The following is a 17,339-nucleotide window of genomic DNA, read 5'->3' on the forward strand; positions in this document are numbered from 1 at the left end:
TATCAATAATGGTAATAATTAATTTCATTCAATTAGCCATTCAATTCCGTTTCTTATTTCATTCTCACTCCAATCCATTATCTCTAAGGCCGATGAGTGTATATATCAGTGAACAACCCCCACTAGTCCTAGGTGGCAGCCTTCACGCGAGGGGTCTCACTGGAACAACCCCCAACCCCTCTCACAATACTTTGGTCACGCAAGACCTAAGACTACTGAAAATGGTCAGTATGCTCAGTGATCCCCTCATTTGAGGGTAACCAATCCATTTTTTTATATTTTTTTCAATTCTTTTTATTATTATATAATGGAATGGTGGATGATGATAGGGAATGATTATTTCCTTGGTTGAAGGGTAATGTTGAATGAAGGGGGTAAAACTGTTGTGATAAATGAGGGGAATGATATTGAAAGTTGTGTACCCCTTAGAGCATTCCCAGCCCATCCCCCACCCCATCTCTTTAATTACACTAAAAATAATACATTTCACTATACTGTTCCATTAAATTATATTTTTTTATACCTTTATCATTAAAGTTTTCTCTCTATAGTACTCATAACCAATTCAGCAAATATTAAAATATAAATAGGGGCAAACAAAGTTTTTTACAAAAACATAAAACTGAACCGTCGGTTTTTTTTCGGTTCGATTTTTTCGATTTCGAATTAGTTTTTTCGGTTTGTTACACACTTGTTCATGAGTTTTTTAACCAAGAAAATAAAAGGAAAGGAGAGAGAAGGATAAGAAAGGGAAGGAAAATAAATTTTTTTTTAATAGGTGTGTTTTTAAGTTGGAAGGAAATTGAAGAAAATAAAAGGATAACTTATTAGGAAAAAACTTATCCTTAGTAATCATTCTATTTTTAAAAAAATAACTTATTAGAAAAAAACATCAATTTAATCTCTTCTAAATCCTCCTACTTCTTTCCTTTCCATCCTAAAAAAACACTTAAAAAGATATCTTTAATTTTCATTTTCTTCCCGTACTTTAAAAAGACAAACAGAGCGTTAGGCTGAGGGGTGTGGGCCGCTAACCGGGGCGCTAGAGCCCCTCCGCTCGCGCCCCGGGGCGCTAACCCCACACCACCGGGGCGCGAGCAGGGGCGCGAGCGGGGCGCGAGCGCAGAAAGCCAGGCAGGCGTGAGGCTGGTCGCGGGAGAAGAGAGAGAAAATGGACGTTGGGAAGGTAAAAAGAGCCGTTGGGAAGGGATTAAATTAAAAAAAAAAATATTTTTTCCCTAAATAATACCCCATTTCATCTATAAAATACCTCATTTCACCCATATCAATCACCACAACTTCAAAATAAAACCCAAAATCAACCCATCTTCCCAACTTTTTTTTTAAAAAAAATGTCGTCGTACTCGATGATCTTGTATTAGATTAGTGTTATTATTAAGTATTATTGTTTGTTTAATTTTTAGTATGTTTTTTTTTTGTAATTTGAATTTTAAAAAAAATGTGTGTTTTTTTAATAATTTATAGGTTTTTTTAATAATACGTTGTTTGAATATATTTATAAAAAAATAAAAAAAAAAAAATTCGCTGGAGCCCCTGCTGGAGCCCCTCCACACCAGGGCCAGGGGCTCCAACGGGGGCTCCAACACACCCCTTATCCAGTTTCTCTCTCTGCCACACGTCATAATATTATTGACTGTATCCCCCACTTGAGACCCCATTAGAGCCCCCCACACCCCTTAGCCTTAGTGATTCCCTAACTCCACCAAAACCACCCAGACCAACCAACGTTCAAAGTGTGAACGGAAGCTAATCATTTTATTCTTCTACCATAAATATATATATACTAAACAAATAAAATAATAAAATAACATTAAAGTCGTATCGTGGCGATCCTACGGTCGCGAATAAACAACTCGGCTGATCGTCGACCACGTGTCGCCTCCTCGTTTGACATTCCCATCTCAGCTTTTGTTTATAATACACAGGCACAGAGACCGATCTAACCAATCAATCCCAATTTCATTCATTCAAATCAATGGCAGAAAAGTCTTACAAATACGTCATCCTCGGCGGCGGTGTCTCAGCCGTGAGTGTTTCGTTTCATTTCCCGATCAGTCTACCTTACTATTGATTAATTGATTGATTGATTATATTATATTGTGTTTGTGAGTCTCACGCCCTGCTTCCGGTGCGCACATATAATGTATATATGTGTGAACCCTTGGGTGGGCAAAAGTAAAATTGCACTAATTTTGACGTTATTTTACTAATCACGTGAAAATAACGTTAAAAGTGGCGGAATGTTAATCAGGCATCATGTGGTGGCGTTGATAGCCGAAAGACAAGGGCACATGCACCAATCAGCCGGTGTCCCGATGATTGAGTGTTATGTGTCTTATGTCCAAGGCTTGATTCAAAACTACTATCGAGCCGGGGGTCTCACCGGAAGCAGCCTCTCTATTCCTATGGGATAGAGGTAAGGCTGTCTACATCTTACCCTCCTCAGACCCTACCATAGCATTGCTATTGGTGGGATATACTGAGTACGATGATGATGATATGATGATGTGTTTGTGAGTCTCAGATGAATTCTGTTATATAGAGAGAGATCTGATGAAAATTATGTTTTTTATTTTTTTTTACTGTTAGTTTGGTTTATTATACTTAAATCATAATTTACTATAAAACGATTACAATAAATGGCAGACAAACGGGCAACAAGCAAGATAGGACGGACAGAATTTACAAATTCATATTATTATTGTTGTGTTAGGGAATGATATTTATCTCAATTCAGCACTTCATATATTTAAACTCTTACATAATAAACAATTTTTAGCTGTTAGCTGTAAACATAAAGTGACTTATCACTCTAGTTCTTACTTTACAACACTATGACTGAAAAACGCGCCTGCGCTTGTTAAGTATTAGTTTGGAGAAGTAAGCTGAAAACCGGCAATCAAAGGCTTTTGTGTGTCTGTGCATTGTGAAAATGATTTGTTTTCATTAAGCCTTTGGAATATGAACTTCACCTTGATAATCTAACTATATACAGTAGTATGTTTATTGCCAGCTCTACAGTTTGTTCTTATAGATAACTAACTCATTCTGGATTTGCAGGGTTATGCTGCCAGGGAGTTTGCAAAGCAAGGAGTCAAACCAGGCGAGCTTGCAATCATTTCTAAGGAGGCGGTAAGCTCATCACTTTTTGTCTCTCTTTCTTATATAATCTCTTCAAATTGGTGTGGTTGAATATTTATTAAAAAACAAGAATACTTATCTATATTACGCATGCTAATATGTTGAATACTGTATAAGATGCATGCCACCATATTTGCCTTATTGCCTACCTTGTTATGGTTTTAAATATTTTGGACGATCCAAATTAATTGTAGTAGCTTCTATTTTGCAAAGATGTCCAATTGAATAGATTACTTAAAAAGCACATATTTCACTTCTATTCTAACTATAAGATTTATTTTTTCCTCTTTTTCATGCAACTATAAGTTTATTGTGAAGAACCTGAGTTATTTATTTAATTTTACTAATCTTAGTCTGTTTGAATCTTGTAGGTGGCTCCTTATGAACGCCCTGCACTAAGCAAGGCATATTTGTTTCCTGAAGGTAAGCAAGTTTTGTTTATAGCTAATTTTGATCTTTGGGACTAAACCTGTAAAATAACTGGACGAACACTAACGGAGCATGTTTGTGTTTGTTCATTTAACTTAAACTGAACAAACGAACGAACACGAACAATTAAACGAATGGAGGTTTCTTGTTTGTGTTTGTTTGTTAGAAAATGGGCGTGCTTATGTCCGTTCGTAATAAGGGTATATGATGCTTCACAAACGTAAACAAAGGAACATAACCGAACATACAAAAACAAAATAGCTGAGCTAAATAATGAAAAGTAATTGTGACAAATTTGTTGGACCTTAAAAAATTATTAAAACTATACTAAACTGTAATGGGCCTAAAAAATTAAGTGGGGATATTAACGAACGTAAAAGAATGAACTTAAACAAACGTAAATTAATAAACATAAATTACGTAAACAAACAATCATTAACGAGTTAAAATGAACCAACGCAAACGAACGTTGACAAACATAAATGAACAAAGAGGCTTCCTTAGTTTTGTTTGTTTAACAAAGTGAACAAAAGAACATGTTCATGTTCGTTCGTTTACTAAATACACAATCATAAACAAACTTTCCGCCGGGCTGAACGTCCAGTTTGTTTACATGCCCAATTGGATGGTAAGAAGTTTTCAAATTCTTTTCTAATCACAACTCTTCAGCACCATCTTGAAACTGAACGAACTTGTTATAGCTTCAACTTAAGTTCTGATTATAATTCTATTATGAACATTGTGGTTTTCTAACTAATTTTTTTCTTGAATCATTATTATTCTTCAGGAGCTGCTAGACTTCCCGGTTTTCATGTTTGTGTTGGAAGCGGAGGAGAGAGACTGTTACCTGAGTGGTACACAGAGAAAGGAATAGAGTTGATCCTTAAAACGGAGATAGTAAAGGCGGATCTTGCTTCAAAATCTCTCACTAGTGCAGCTGGTGACACCTTCAAATATAAAACTCTAATCATTGCCACTGGTTCCACAGTAAGCCCCCAAAATGTAGCCATCTGTTCTTTTTGAATAATAATATCAATAACGGTGAATCTACTTTCAGGTACTTAAACTGACAGACTTTAAAGTTGAAGGGGCTGATGCAAAAAACATCCTTTACTTGAGAGAGATTGATGATGCTGATCAACTTGTTGAAGCTATCAAAGCAAAGAAGAACGGGAAGGCTGTTGTTGTTGGGGGAGGTTACATTGGTCTTGAGCTAAGTGCGGTTTTGAAAATTAACAACCATGATGTTAAAATGGTTTATCCAGAACCATGGTGCAGTAAGTCCACACAGTTCTTTGCTTAATTTCTTTTTCTACATTATATGGCAATGTAATTAACGCATCGTAACCGTCTATAATTGTTTTTAACATGTCAGTATGAGTTACATGTTGGCCTAAAAACGTATATTAAACATGAAAATACACCGATATTTTGTGCAAACTCTTATGACTATTTCCAATATTAATATGAACCGAACCTGTTTACTACTTCAACTTTAATAACTAATAATATTCAAAACAATTACTGAGCAAATGCTAAACTCTATCTTTAACTCCCCATAACTAAAAACATTAAACTACTGTATAAATCTTTTTTTCAGATCACCTCTTATACATCTTGGTTAAGCCCCTTTTACATCTAAGGTTAACGCCTTCATCAGCTTGACCTGGAAACAATTTTGTTTTCTTTTCGTTTTTTTTTCCAAATACTTGTCTGGTTAAAGATGGTTACAAAAGTACAGTAATTTCTTTCTTTTAGTATAGTTCAGGATAATGCATGTATGCTTTAAAAACACACTTTGGGCAAGCTGAATTTCATGATAGTGCACTTACAATATAATCCAGAATGAACCCATATTTAATATAGGAATTAAAACTACCTTAGAAGTTTCTTTTGCTGATTCATGTTATGTTTGTAACAGTGCCTCGTCTATTCACTGCTGATATTGCTGCTTTCTACGAGGGATATTATGAGAAAAAGGGAGTAGGTATCATTAAGGGTACGGTGGCGTCTGGTTTTACCAAGAATGACAATGGAGAGGTTTGTTCTAATTAAACTAAATTTTATTTAGATGTTTATTTTGTTTGGTATCGGTAATAACTGCAGTTGCAACTTTCAGGTAAAAGAAGTGAAACTTAAGGATGGAAGAGTGCTAGAAGCAGATATTGTGGTAGTTGGTGTTGGTGCTAGGCCCCTTACAAATCTATTCAAAGGACAAGTTGAAGAGGACAAAGGTGGAATTAAGGTATATGGTCAATTTGGGTTATGTTTTATCTCGAACATGTCAAACTGGTAACGTAAATAAATATTAGCTTAAAAGGAAACACGTTAAAGTCCTCGTAGTATATTTGATCTTTCCGTTCAAGAAAGGAAGGTTTATACCAAAAACTGGTCATATAAAACCGTACTAGACCGTAGGATTTACCAATATTTTATTTTATTCGAGTATTTCATGTTAAATATATTTATTAATTTGTATTATCTTATTTAAACAATCAAGTGAATTATTATTATTTGCTAATTGTTTTGAACTTTCAACGGTTTGGTTTCAGTTTTCGTTAATGAATAACCATTACTAATTGTTTGGCTCACTGTTTGACATGAAAACTGTCAAAATTGGAACTTGACGTGACCACTGACTTAAGAGGACTAGGAACGTTTGCTAGTATAAACAATTTTATTTGTCATTATGTTTTTCATTACAGACAGATGCATTTTTCAAAACTAGCGTTCCTGATGTATATGCGGTTGGCGATGTTGCTACTTTCCCAATGAAATTGTATGGTGACATTAGAAGAGTTGAACATGTTGACCATTCCCGCAAATCTGCAGAACAAGCTGTGAAGGTAATTAATAAACCTAGGGTTGTAAACGAACCAAACAAACACAAACAGAGCATGTTCGTGTTTGTTCATTTATCTTAAACTAAACAAACGATCAAACACGAATAGTTAAACGAACAGGGTGTTCTTGTTCGTGTTTGTTCGTTAATATCATTTTCATGTTTGTTGGTTAACGCTTAACCATATAAAGTTCAAGATCATATACGAACGAACATAACTGAACATAGATGAATGAATATAACTGAGCTAAAACTAGTTAAGGTCTAAAAGGTCATATAACTTGACTAAATTGTAACGGGCCAGAAAAATTTAAAATAATACATTAACTAACGAACATAAATGAACGTTCATGAATTAGACAATTGTTCATGTTTGCTCTTTTAACTAAATGAAAAAACTTTTTTATTCATGTTCGTTCATTAATTAAATAAACAAACTTCCTACTGAACAGTTCACGTTCTGTTCACCTAACGTTCGATTCGCTAAGCTCGGTTTGTTTAAAGATCAACCATATTGAAGCCTGCAGAACAAGCTATAAAGTTATTAAATAAATTGCTAACACGTACGGATTTATGCAGACGATTTTTGCAAGTGAGCAAGGGAAGGAAATAGGAGTATATGATTATCTTCCATTCTTCTACTCGCGTTCATTTGATCTATCATGGCAGTTTTATGGGGACAATGTTGGTGATGCTGTTATCTTTGGTGACCATGATCCAGCATCAGCAAAAGCCAAGTTCGGGTCATACTGGATCAAGGATGGCAAGGTGGTTGGTGCGTTTTTGGAAGGTGGTGCCCCCGAAGAGAACCAAGCCATAGCCAAAGTTGCCAAAGCCCAACCCGCTGCGTCCAGCTTGGACGCTCTTGCCAAGGAGGGTCTTGAGTTTGCTAGTAAGATTTGAGAGGGTTTCCATTCATTTGCTTTTATTAGACTATAAACATGATGATGAATAACGTGTTTCAGCATTTGTGATTGCTTTAGTGTGTTTTGTCAGATTGCATTTGTATCTTCATTTGGTTGTATTTTCTTACCATAAAAATATTTTGAAAAAAATGGTCTCACGTGTTAATATTAATTTATGTTGGTGGTTTATCTTGCATGTCTTGAATAATCATTGATACATAGAGGTACACAAACCAGTTCCAAAGTCAAAAGCCGCATGGGTTGGTCAACAAAAAGTCAAAACCAGTTCGGGTTCTTGACCAGGTTGGTTTGTGAAGAAACACTAAGTGACCCCGACAGATTAAGGATAATCTTAGGGTAAAGTAAATGTTTCCCACGAGGGTTAGGTCCGGCAAAGATGGTTATTCTTCTCAACCTGCAAAACAAACACCGTAAGCTCGTCACTGAGAAAGGGGGTTCCTCCTTGTGACCACCCTCCGGCGTGAGAATCAGACTAAGTTGCTTTGAATATAAGTGTATATAGAGAGAAATAGCTAGAGAGAAGATGCTGATACCGTTCTAAGGTGTTGGAGTATTTATAGCCGAAGGTAGGTTTCCAAGCAGGTACGGCCAGCTGTATATAATATTCCTTTTCCACCAACTATGGGCTACGTTCGTGCCACGATGGGAGTTGGTGGGTAGGCAGCGGCTGATAGTGACATTTTGTACTTGAGCGTGCTCCTCCTCGTACTATTGTCCGTGAGCTGTCACCCTGTGATTGGTTCATGGGTTGCTTTTGTCAGATCTTGTCTATTTGTCCATACCTTGGTAGGTATAGTACAAAAGATCTTTTAGAAGCGTACGGACTGGCTCCCGCCCTGCTCATTCCTTCCCCAGGTGACATTGCTGAAGTATAAGAGTTAGTGCCTTATGCGTGTAGCCTTACTATTAGTGCGGGTAGCCTTCCTTCTTGGCTTGTACCCACAGCTGCGGGGACAGGCAGGGTACTGTACCAAGGGAGGCTTTCCTGCGGGAACAGCTGGCTTACTGCGTGTAAGGTCTTCATCTCTCTGAGCATGGTGGGTCCTGCGGATCCAGTTGGTCTTTTGTGCAGATGTACCTCTTCAAGGTGATTCTTGCGGGTCCAACTGGGCTTTGCGGGGACCTACCTCTTCAAGTCCCCCCAGTCCATTGTTCTTCTCATGAATTGTTAATAAGTAAGGGGAACTTTTGGACTTTAAGCAAGGGGCTTTAAAGAGGGGTTTTCGTTTTTTAAGGTTCGCGGTTTTCCTAATGTCCTTGCAGAAAATTCCCGACTTTTCTGCCTGATCTTTGGGTATGATGCGGGTAGATGTGTAACCTCTTCGCAAGTCGGGAGCGTTGAGTTTCACTTGTGTAGATTCTCCACGAGGTTTTGGTAGTTTTAGACATAATGATCAGTTATGTTAAACAACCAATTCCATCTTGAAGCTTCAAACAATCTAGTTCTCAACGTTCCCGCCATGCGGGGGTGTTATTTCTCTTTCCGCAAGCATGGCCCATAAGATCGATCTTCTTGGTTTCAATTCCCTGCAAGTGCTAAGTGTGTGAAGGGTTTCGCCTTTACACTGTACCCGCACTTGTCTTATGGTTTCTTGCTTTCCAAGGTAAGGGGGTATATTTTCTCTTATTTTTGAATCTTTTTGAAATTCGGAGAGTTGGTGAAAGGATAAGGACAGTCCAAACGGTTGAAGGGAACTTGGCGTCTTCTGACGGTTTCAGGATGTGCAGGAAGTTATGACGATGTGACAACATGTGGTCAATCAGGACGCTTTTTCAGGCGCGTGGGCGCGAGTTTCATGACACGCGCCATTCCGACACCTGTTGCCAGCTTGCTTTATCCACACGTGTCGCCGTGTCATTGCGCCTGCGTTTTCTCTCTCATCCGCATTAAATTCATCGCATTCATTGCGATAAGTATATAAGGGGGAGAGGGTGTATTTCATCCATTATCTTCACTTCACTCTCCTTTTCCCTTTAAGCGATTTCCGGCGAATACTCATCTTTTCCGGCGAGCATTCTCCTGAAACCGCTTTCTTTCCTCAACATTAAAAACATGTCTTCTTCTCATGACCCAGAGGTTAACGTCGAGGAGTCCGACGTTTACCCCGAGAACCCGACGTCCACTTCCGATAAGGACGATAAGAGTACTGCTGGCGAGTGTCAGTGTACTCTTTCTGTCGATGTATACCATTACATCGTCAAGAAATTCATGTTGGAGCCCTATGAGCCGGAGTTTCCGGAGACCAACCAGACGGTGTACAATGCCCCTAAGGGCAAGATAGGGGTTTACGCTTCGTTCTTCATATATGGGAATCTAAGATTCCCATTAACGAAGTTCGTATACCGTGTTTTGAAGAAACACGGTGTTCATTTGACGGAGGTGCATCCAATGGGAATTGCTAAAGTTCGCCATTTTGAACGGGTGTGCCGTATTTTGGATATCGAGCCTCAAGTCGACCGCCTGATGACCTTCTATACCTGGAGGTGCGTCCAGGGTTGGTATACTCTTGTCACTCGGATCAAGGGTTTGAAGATCCGTGCTACCGAGCGTAGTCTTCGTTCTTGGAAGCGCGAGTTTTTCTTCATTTCCGTTCGTGTCGTTCCCATCGCGATGACGTTCAAGAATGGGAGGGCACTCCCTAACCTTCCGGTTTCCAATTACCAGGAGACGGAATGGTTCATCAAGATTTCCCAGATTCAGACTCCTGTATATCGCTTCGCGGAGTCTGGGATGGTCATGCTTGGGATGAGTCGCGTGTGGAAGGACGCCGGGTCTGGGACGCCGCAAATACCCATCGTTCTTGAATACGGTTTGAACTATCTTCCTTTTGGTACGCCCCGTCTTTTGTGTTGGTTTAGGGTTTTCCTTCTAACATTTTTATCGTTTTTATTTAAGAAGGGAACAACTTACAGTCGCTCTTGCACCCGCGGGAGACTGGTGGTCCAGCGCGGTTGGGTATTCGTGATCTTGATGAGAACGAGTTGCCCATTTTGGAGAGGACTGCGGATAGGTTCGTAGAGGTCTACCCACCAGGCCATGACATTTTTAAGCGCCACTCGGCCATGTAAGGAGTTCTTTAATCCTCATCCTCTTCATGCTCAAACTTCTGCTGGAATTCCTCTGATCTTGTCATCTTTTGATGAGGGATCCGCAGATGGGCCTTTTATTGTGAGGAAAAAGAAGGCGGCTGGCGTGAAGGGCAAAACGAAGGTTGCTACCTTCGTTGACCTGGGGAATCAGTCTGATTCCGAGACTGAAAGTGAGCAGGCGGCGGGGAACCTTGGTGGTGGTGACGAGACCATTGTCTCAGAGGTTGAGACGACTGTCACTTCCGAGCCGCCAAGCGTTGCGAAGGTAACTGGCGTGAAGAGGCCAGTTTCATCGGGTCCATCTCCGCCAGTCAGGGCTTTCAAGATCAAAAAAAGCCACAACCCCAGCTACTGGGGGGGAACACCGGTGAATACACGATTGTTACGAACACTACCCCGGTTACCCAAGCCGGGGCAAGTGCAGTAAACAATCCTCTCCTGGGACTCATTGATACCCAGTTGGGGAGACAACAGACGAGACTTCCCCGACAAACACCAGAACAAGTTAAAGCTTGGGCGGAAGCACATCAGAAAGAATTCCAAGCCGAGTTGGACGAACGTTTACGTTCACTCCAATAGGCCAATGACCAATTCGGAAGCACTCGACAACAGCTCAACATGAGCAATGATTGCGAGTGTGTGGATGAAGATTGGGAAGAATCTGACAGTGACGCAAACCCACGTCATAAGGAGAAAGGGAAGCGTAAAGAAACAGACTTCCACTCGAGAAGAAATTTCGAAGAAACCTTCGAACCAAAGAACACGGGGTAACCCACGTGACTTCTCCAAAACTTTCAGACCAACTGTTGCGAATGTGGGAATGTCCAAATTTGCAAGGGACATTGCGGAAGCAATCGCTCCAAAGAGTGCCAAACAGATGTCCAACATAGGCACTTACGATGGCATATCTGACCCGGACGATCACATGAACAGATTTATAGCGGGGGCAACCGTCAGTAATTGGATGGAACCCACATGGTGTTACATGTTCCAAATGACGCTCGTCGGGGCAGCCAGAGCGTGGTTTGATCGTCTACCTGTCCACCACATCTACGATTGGGCAGACTTCCAGCACAAGTTCAGCCAGCACTTCAGTCAACAAAGAAAATATACTGAAGAGCAGTGGACGATCCTCAACTGCATCCGAGAGGAAGACGAATCTTTGCTAGACTTCATCATTCGCTTCAACTCAAAGAAGCTAAGTCTGGGCACCATTAGCGAAGATCTTGTTCGCGCCGCTTTCATCCAGGGCGCTGAGTACCCAGAGCTCATCCGCACGTTGACAGGTAAAGACGGCATGCCATCCACGTGGGATGCCATCATGACGGCAGCTAAACGCTTTGCCGAAACGGAGAAGCAACTGGGTAGAAATCTTCCCCAGAGCACAAACCTCTACACGTAGAGAACAAGAGAAAATAACGTCCGTACCGCCCGACATAACAAAAAGAGGAAGCTTGGTATTTGACAGTCAAGGGTTAACTTTGACACCTCATCCAGCTCTCGCCCTCTCTTAGGCGGAAGGGACAACATGCAGTCGTCGAACCGGAATCCCAGATGGACGCCACTCACAAAAAGTGTCACCGAGATATTTGCCACCGAGAAACTCCCATGGCCAAAGGCTCCAATAATCCGACAGCGTCATAACGCTGATCAGAGCAAATCCTGTGACTTCCACGGGACAAAAGGCCACACCACTGAAGAATGCACATCCTTGAAGGATGTCCTCGAAACATTCGTCAAAGATGGGAAACTCACGCACCTCGTGGCGTCAATCAGAAACGGAGGGAGGAAAGACAATCGGTACAAGGGCAATGGACGGAAGCCCGTCGACATCAGCATTCACATGGTTCACGGCAATATCAGAGAAAGAAAACGACGAACAACAGAGCCAAGTGCGTGGAAGGAAGCAGAAGTGCGCTTCCCGCGTGTGCTAGGGGTGCCTAACAAAGAAGGCCCCATAGTCATCAAAAGCCAGCTGGGGCACTACATCACCTCCCGCACCCTTGCTGATAATGGCGCTTCATCAACGGTCATGTAAAGGCAGTTCTTCGACAAGCTAGACGACGAAGACAAAGAACGCCTAGAAACAGTTTACGCCTCGATGGAAGGGTTTGACGGCAGCACAAACACCCCCTTGGGAATCCTATCTTTCCCCGTCACTCTCACGGACGGGAAGTACTCCCGCACAGAAGACGTGGACTTCGTTGTAATGAGGAAGCCACACCACACATACGACATTCTCTTCGGGAGAGATGGGATGACAAGATTTAATGTCGTGGTGTCTTCGGTCCATGGGATGATGGGATGGCCAACAGCCGAGGGCGTTGCTATGATCACGGGCATTCCCCAGGTATGCATCGCATCTGTCTCATCTAAACCCAAACCAAAAATGGCTAAACCAACCACCTCTGAGCCAGAAGAATGGGCCTTCAATGGCAAATACCCTGACCAGGCTGTTACTATTGGCCCAACGATCACTAATCCCACACGCACCTTACTCAAACGCCTGTTGCAAAAAAATGCCGACATCTTCGCGTGGACACCAGCTGACATGACTGGTGTACCTCGAAGCAAGGCTGAGCATAAGCTCAAGTGTGACCCGGCATTTGCGCCGGTCATACAAAAGCGTCGCGTAATGGGTGCTGAGCAGGCTAACGCGTGTAGAACCCAAGTCAAGGAACTCCTTGACGCAGGCATCGTACGCGTTAGTAAATATCAAACATGGGTTGCAAATCCCGTCATGGTACCAAAATCCAACAAACAATGGCGCATGTGCATAGATTTTAAAGACCTAAACAAAGCATGCCCCAAGGATTGTTACCCGTTACCCGAAATTGACCTTAAGGTAGATTCATTAGCACCGTTTCACCTTAAATGCTTCCTTGATGCGTATAAAGGGTACCATCAAATCCACATGGCTGTTGACGATCAGGATAAAACCGCATTTCGGACGCCCGATGGCACATTTTGTTACCAAATGATGCCATTCGGACTAAAGAATGCCGGATCCACATACCAACGCCTGATGGACAAAGAGTTTCATGCCCAAATCGGGAGGAACTTGGAGGTTTACATGGATGACTTGGTCATCAAAAGCCTCGAGCCAGAGGTGATGTTGAAAGACATCGAAGAAACTTTCAACACGCTCAGAAAGATAAACATGAAGCTCAACCCGAATAAGTGTTCCTTTGGGATGGAAGATGGGAAGTTCTTAGGAGTCATCGTTACCAAAGATGGCTTCAGAGCAAACCCAGAAAAGGTTGAAGCCATTATGAAAATGGAATCACCTACTACCATCAAACAGGCTCAGATACTGAATGGACGACTAGTCGCACTTAAACCGCTTTTTGGCAAACCATGCGGATAGGTCGTTCCCATTCGTGTCAACATTGAGAAATTGTTTGAAGAAAACGCACTTCCGCTGGACACCAGAAGCAGAAGCAGCTTTTCAAGAGATTCGGTCACGCTTGGTCGAACTCCCAACACTCATAGCACCAGAAGTGGGGGAGGAATTAATTCTCTACCTCTCCGCCACAGACAGAGCAACCGGGGCAGTCCTACTAGTAGAACTAAAGGGCATCAAGATACCCATCTACTATGTAAGCCGCGTCTTAACAGACGTGGAAACCAGGTACTCCACCCTGGAAAAGTTTGTCTTAGCGCTTGTACAGGCTTCACGCAGGCTAAGACGATATTTCCAAGGCCACCCAATCACCAATTCTCACCAACTTCAAACTTGCAAACGTTCTTGGCAAACCCGAGTTGTCAGGGTGCCTAGCCAAATGGGCAATTGAGTTGGGAGAATACGCGATAAAGTACAAGCCAAGACCAGCCATAAAAGGCCAGGTCTTGGCCGACTTTATTGCAGAAGTCCCCGCTTCGCGGGAAAAAGAGTGCCAGGAAGAGGCTCAACCCTCTCCATCACAAGACATTAACGATGTCTGGCGATTCTATACTGATGGAGCAGCCAACAACGAAGGTTCAGGCGCAGGGTTGAAACTAACTGACCCAGCAGGCCAAGAGTACACTTACGCTATTCGGCTGGATTTCCCAAGTACGAATAACGAAGCGGAGTACGAAGCATTCTTGGCCGGATTAAGAATTGCGCGTAAGATGGGGGTGTAAAACATGGAAGCCCACGTGGATTCCATGCTAGTAGCCAACCAGATAAATGGGATGTACACGGCCGTGAACGACACAATGGCCCTGTACCTCGCACAAGCAAAAACCCTTATGCGCGATTTCAACGATTACAAAGTTGTGCACATCAAGCGAAACGAAAACAAATCTGCGGATGCGTTAAGCAAGCTTGCATCGTTAGCCTTCACCCACTTGGGAAAGGGACATCCGCGTTGAACTTCTTGGAGCACCATCAGTCCCGCACAAGGAAATTTGTGTCATCCAAACCGGCACGGAAACATGGATGCGCCAATCATAAATTACCTTGCGACGGGTGTATTACCAGAGTCAAAGACACAGGCAAGAAAGATACGCTGTAAATCACTGAACTATCAACTTGTTGATGACATACTTTACAGGCGTAATTTTCTTGGCCCACTCCTCAGATGCGTTGACGACCAAGATGCCGACTACCTCCTAAGGGAAGTACACGAAGGCATCTGTGGAGTACACGCAGGTCCACGCGCAGTTGTAGCTAAGCTAAACAACGCAGGATACTTTGGTCGGGGATGCACAAGGATGCGCTGGCCTACATCAGAAAATGTAGGTCCTGCCAGCTCTACGCACCCCAACACGCATCGCCCGAAGAACGAACTTGTTCCAGTCACTTCTTTATGGCCATTCCAGAAGTGGGCCATCGATGTTACAGGCCCATTTCCCACAGCAAGCAGGGAACGTTCAGTTCCTAGTGGTAGCCATCGACTACTTCACCAAGTGGATAGAAGCAAAACCCCTAGCCCAAACAACTGCAAAACATATCAAAAAATTTATTTGGGAATTTATTATTTGTCGTTTTGGACTTCCACAGAATTTGGTGAGCGATAACGGCACCAACTTTGCTGATCAGAAGCTACGAAAGTGGCTGAAAGAGCTTCAAATCACCCACACCCTTTACCTCAGTGGCACACTCGCAGGTTAATGGTGAGGTGGAAAGAGCAAACAAGAGCATCGTCTACGGAATTAAGAAAAGACTCTTGGAGCATAGATCCGCTGGGTGGACGAAGTTCCACATGTCCTTTGGGCAAACAGAACGCGGAAAAAAGCAAGCACGGGTGAAACCCCGTTCAGCCTCACCTATGGCACTGAAGCCATGGTTCCAATCGAGATTGGTCTACCCTCACCAAGAGTCATAACTCAACCAGAAGACAATGATGCGGAAAGACGGTTAGACCTTATGCTAACCGAAGAGCGCAGAGACTTAGCGCAGCGCGTGAAGAGAACTACAAGCGACAAATGCAAAAGTACTACAATACGCGGGTGAAACTGTGCAACTTCAATGTCGGAGACTACATACTGCGTAACAACGAGGCTTCGAACCAGGAGTGCCTAGGAAAGCTGGCCCCGGTCTGGGAAGGGCCATACATTATTAAAGAAGTTCTGGGAAAGGGCGCATACCGGCTCGAAAGGCTCGATGGCACCCCCATCTCAAGAACATGGAATGGAGCTCAATTACGCAGATGCTACATGTAGATCAAAAACAAACTTGTAACGAACAGGCCTAGAGCCACTTCTAATGGAAATGATTCTCCTTATCACATTGATGTTGATAGCCTTACCTTTATACTTATGAACTGACCACACTGATATGCCGGTATTCACCGCATAAATAAGTGAGGGAGGAAGTAACTCGTTGCGTGGAAAGCGGCACAAACCCGCATAAACACAAAAACCGTAAAAATTTCTAAGGGGAAGATGAGGAAAACCTTCACGCAGGTCAGATATAGATGAAGTTTGGTCATCCTACTAAGTGAAAGTGACGGTCCTACCCGCACAATCATGATAGAGGAAATAGAATATTAACCTATTATCTGAAACGCGTTCGAAAGGTTAACTTATTCAAAACACTTAGAAAATTGCTAAGTTAAACTAAAATATGCATGAGCAAATCATATAATGTTTACAAGGCAAGGCAGTAACAAAACATTTATATTCATGATAAAAGCTGTTCAAACATTACAAAATGGCAAAGTATCTACCCCGCCTACAAAGAGTGCAAATCTATCCTAACAACTTGGAGGCAACTGAAGATTCAGGCTTCGGGACCACTTCCTCCAAACCCACTTGAACCCGCACCATCAGTCGGCTGAGGCGGTTCGAGGAAAGCTTTGAGAACAGCTAGCCCGTCATCAGCAGCAGCAACTTCATTAACCCTTTCCACGACCGGATGAGAGAAAGCAGCATACTGGTTCACAGCTTGGTCATAGGCAGCCTCAGTATCAACATCGTGTAGAGGAAATTGGAAGGCGAGATGCCTTTCTTTGCAAATCCTAGACCAAGTAAGGAAACCAGCTTTCTCTCCATCCTCATGAGAAACGTTGAGGGCTGCGCTCATGGCATCATCATAGGATGTGTTCGCGAAAATCCGATACACAACCTACAAAAAAAAAAAAAAACTTTTCTAAGTATAAAAAGCAAAAAGAGCAAAAAGCAAAGAATAATGGAGCTATGCGTACCTGCGGCAAACGCTTCTCGTAGAAGCCAATCCTTATTGGACAGAGCCTCCTGAAGTGTAGCTTGAGCTTGATTGCGGGCCGCGTTCGGCCTCATTCTTGCTAAGGTTGGCTAGCAACACCTCCTTTGCAGCAACCTCCTCAACGCCTTTAAGCTTACGCTCAGTGCGATCAAGCACAACCCTTCTGATCCAAGAGCTCCTGTAGCCTTCTTCTTGGCGTCCTCTAGAGCCAAAGCCTTCACGAGCCTGCTGAAGCTTC

General features: G+C 42.4%; 1 protein-coding gene across 1 annotated transcript; it reads left to right on the forward strand.

Annotated features, from left to right (window-relative positions):
* The first annotated feature begins 1,893 nt into the window (after positions 1-1,893).
* On the forward strand, positions 1,894-7,453 carry LOC143605762 (monodehydroascorbate reductase-like). Its single transcript, XM_077081755.1, has 9 exons — positions 1,894-2,047; positions 3,082-3,153; positions 3,534-3,585; positions 4,379-4,578; positions 4,649-4,868; positions 5,513-5,631; positions 5,711-5,836; positions 6,297-6,437; positions 7,013-7,453. Exons 1-9 carry the CDS (start codon positions 1,997-1,999, stop codon positions 7,334-7,336), a joined length of 1,305 nt encoding a protein of 434 aa, XP_076937870.1. The 5' UTR covers positions 1,894-1,996; the 3' UTR covers positions 7,337-7,453.
* The last annotated feature ends 9,886 nt before the right edge of the window (positions 7,454-17,339 follow it).

This window comes from Bidens hawaiensis, unplaced genomic scaffold, assembly GCF_021521415.1.
Source record: "Bidens hawaiensis isolate Kalapana, Puna unplaced genomic scaffold, B.hawaiensis_p1.1 tig00071248_1, whole genome shotgun sequence".
Classification (NCBI taxonomy): domain Eukaryota; kingdom Viridiplantae; phylum Streptophyta; class Magnoliopsida; order Asterales; family Asteraceae; genus Bidens; species Bidens hawaiensis.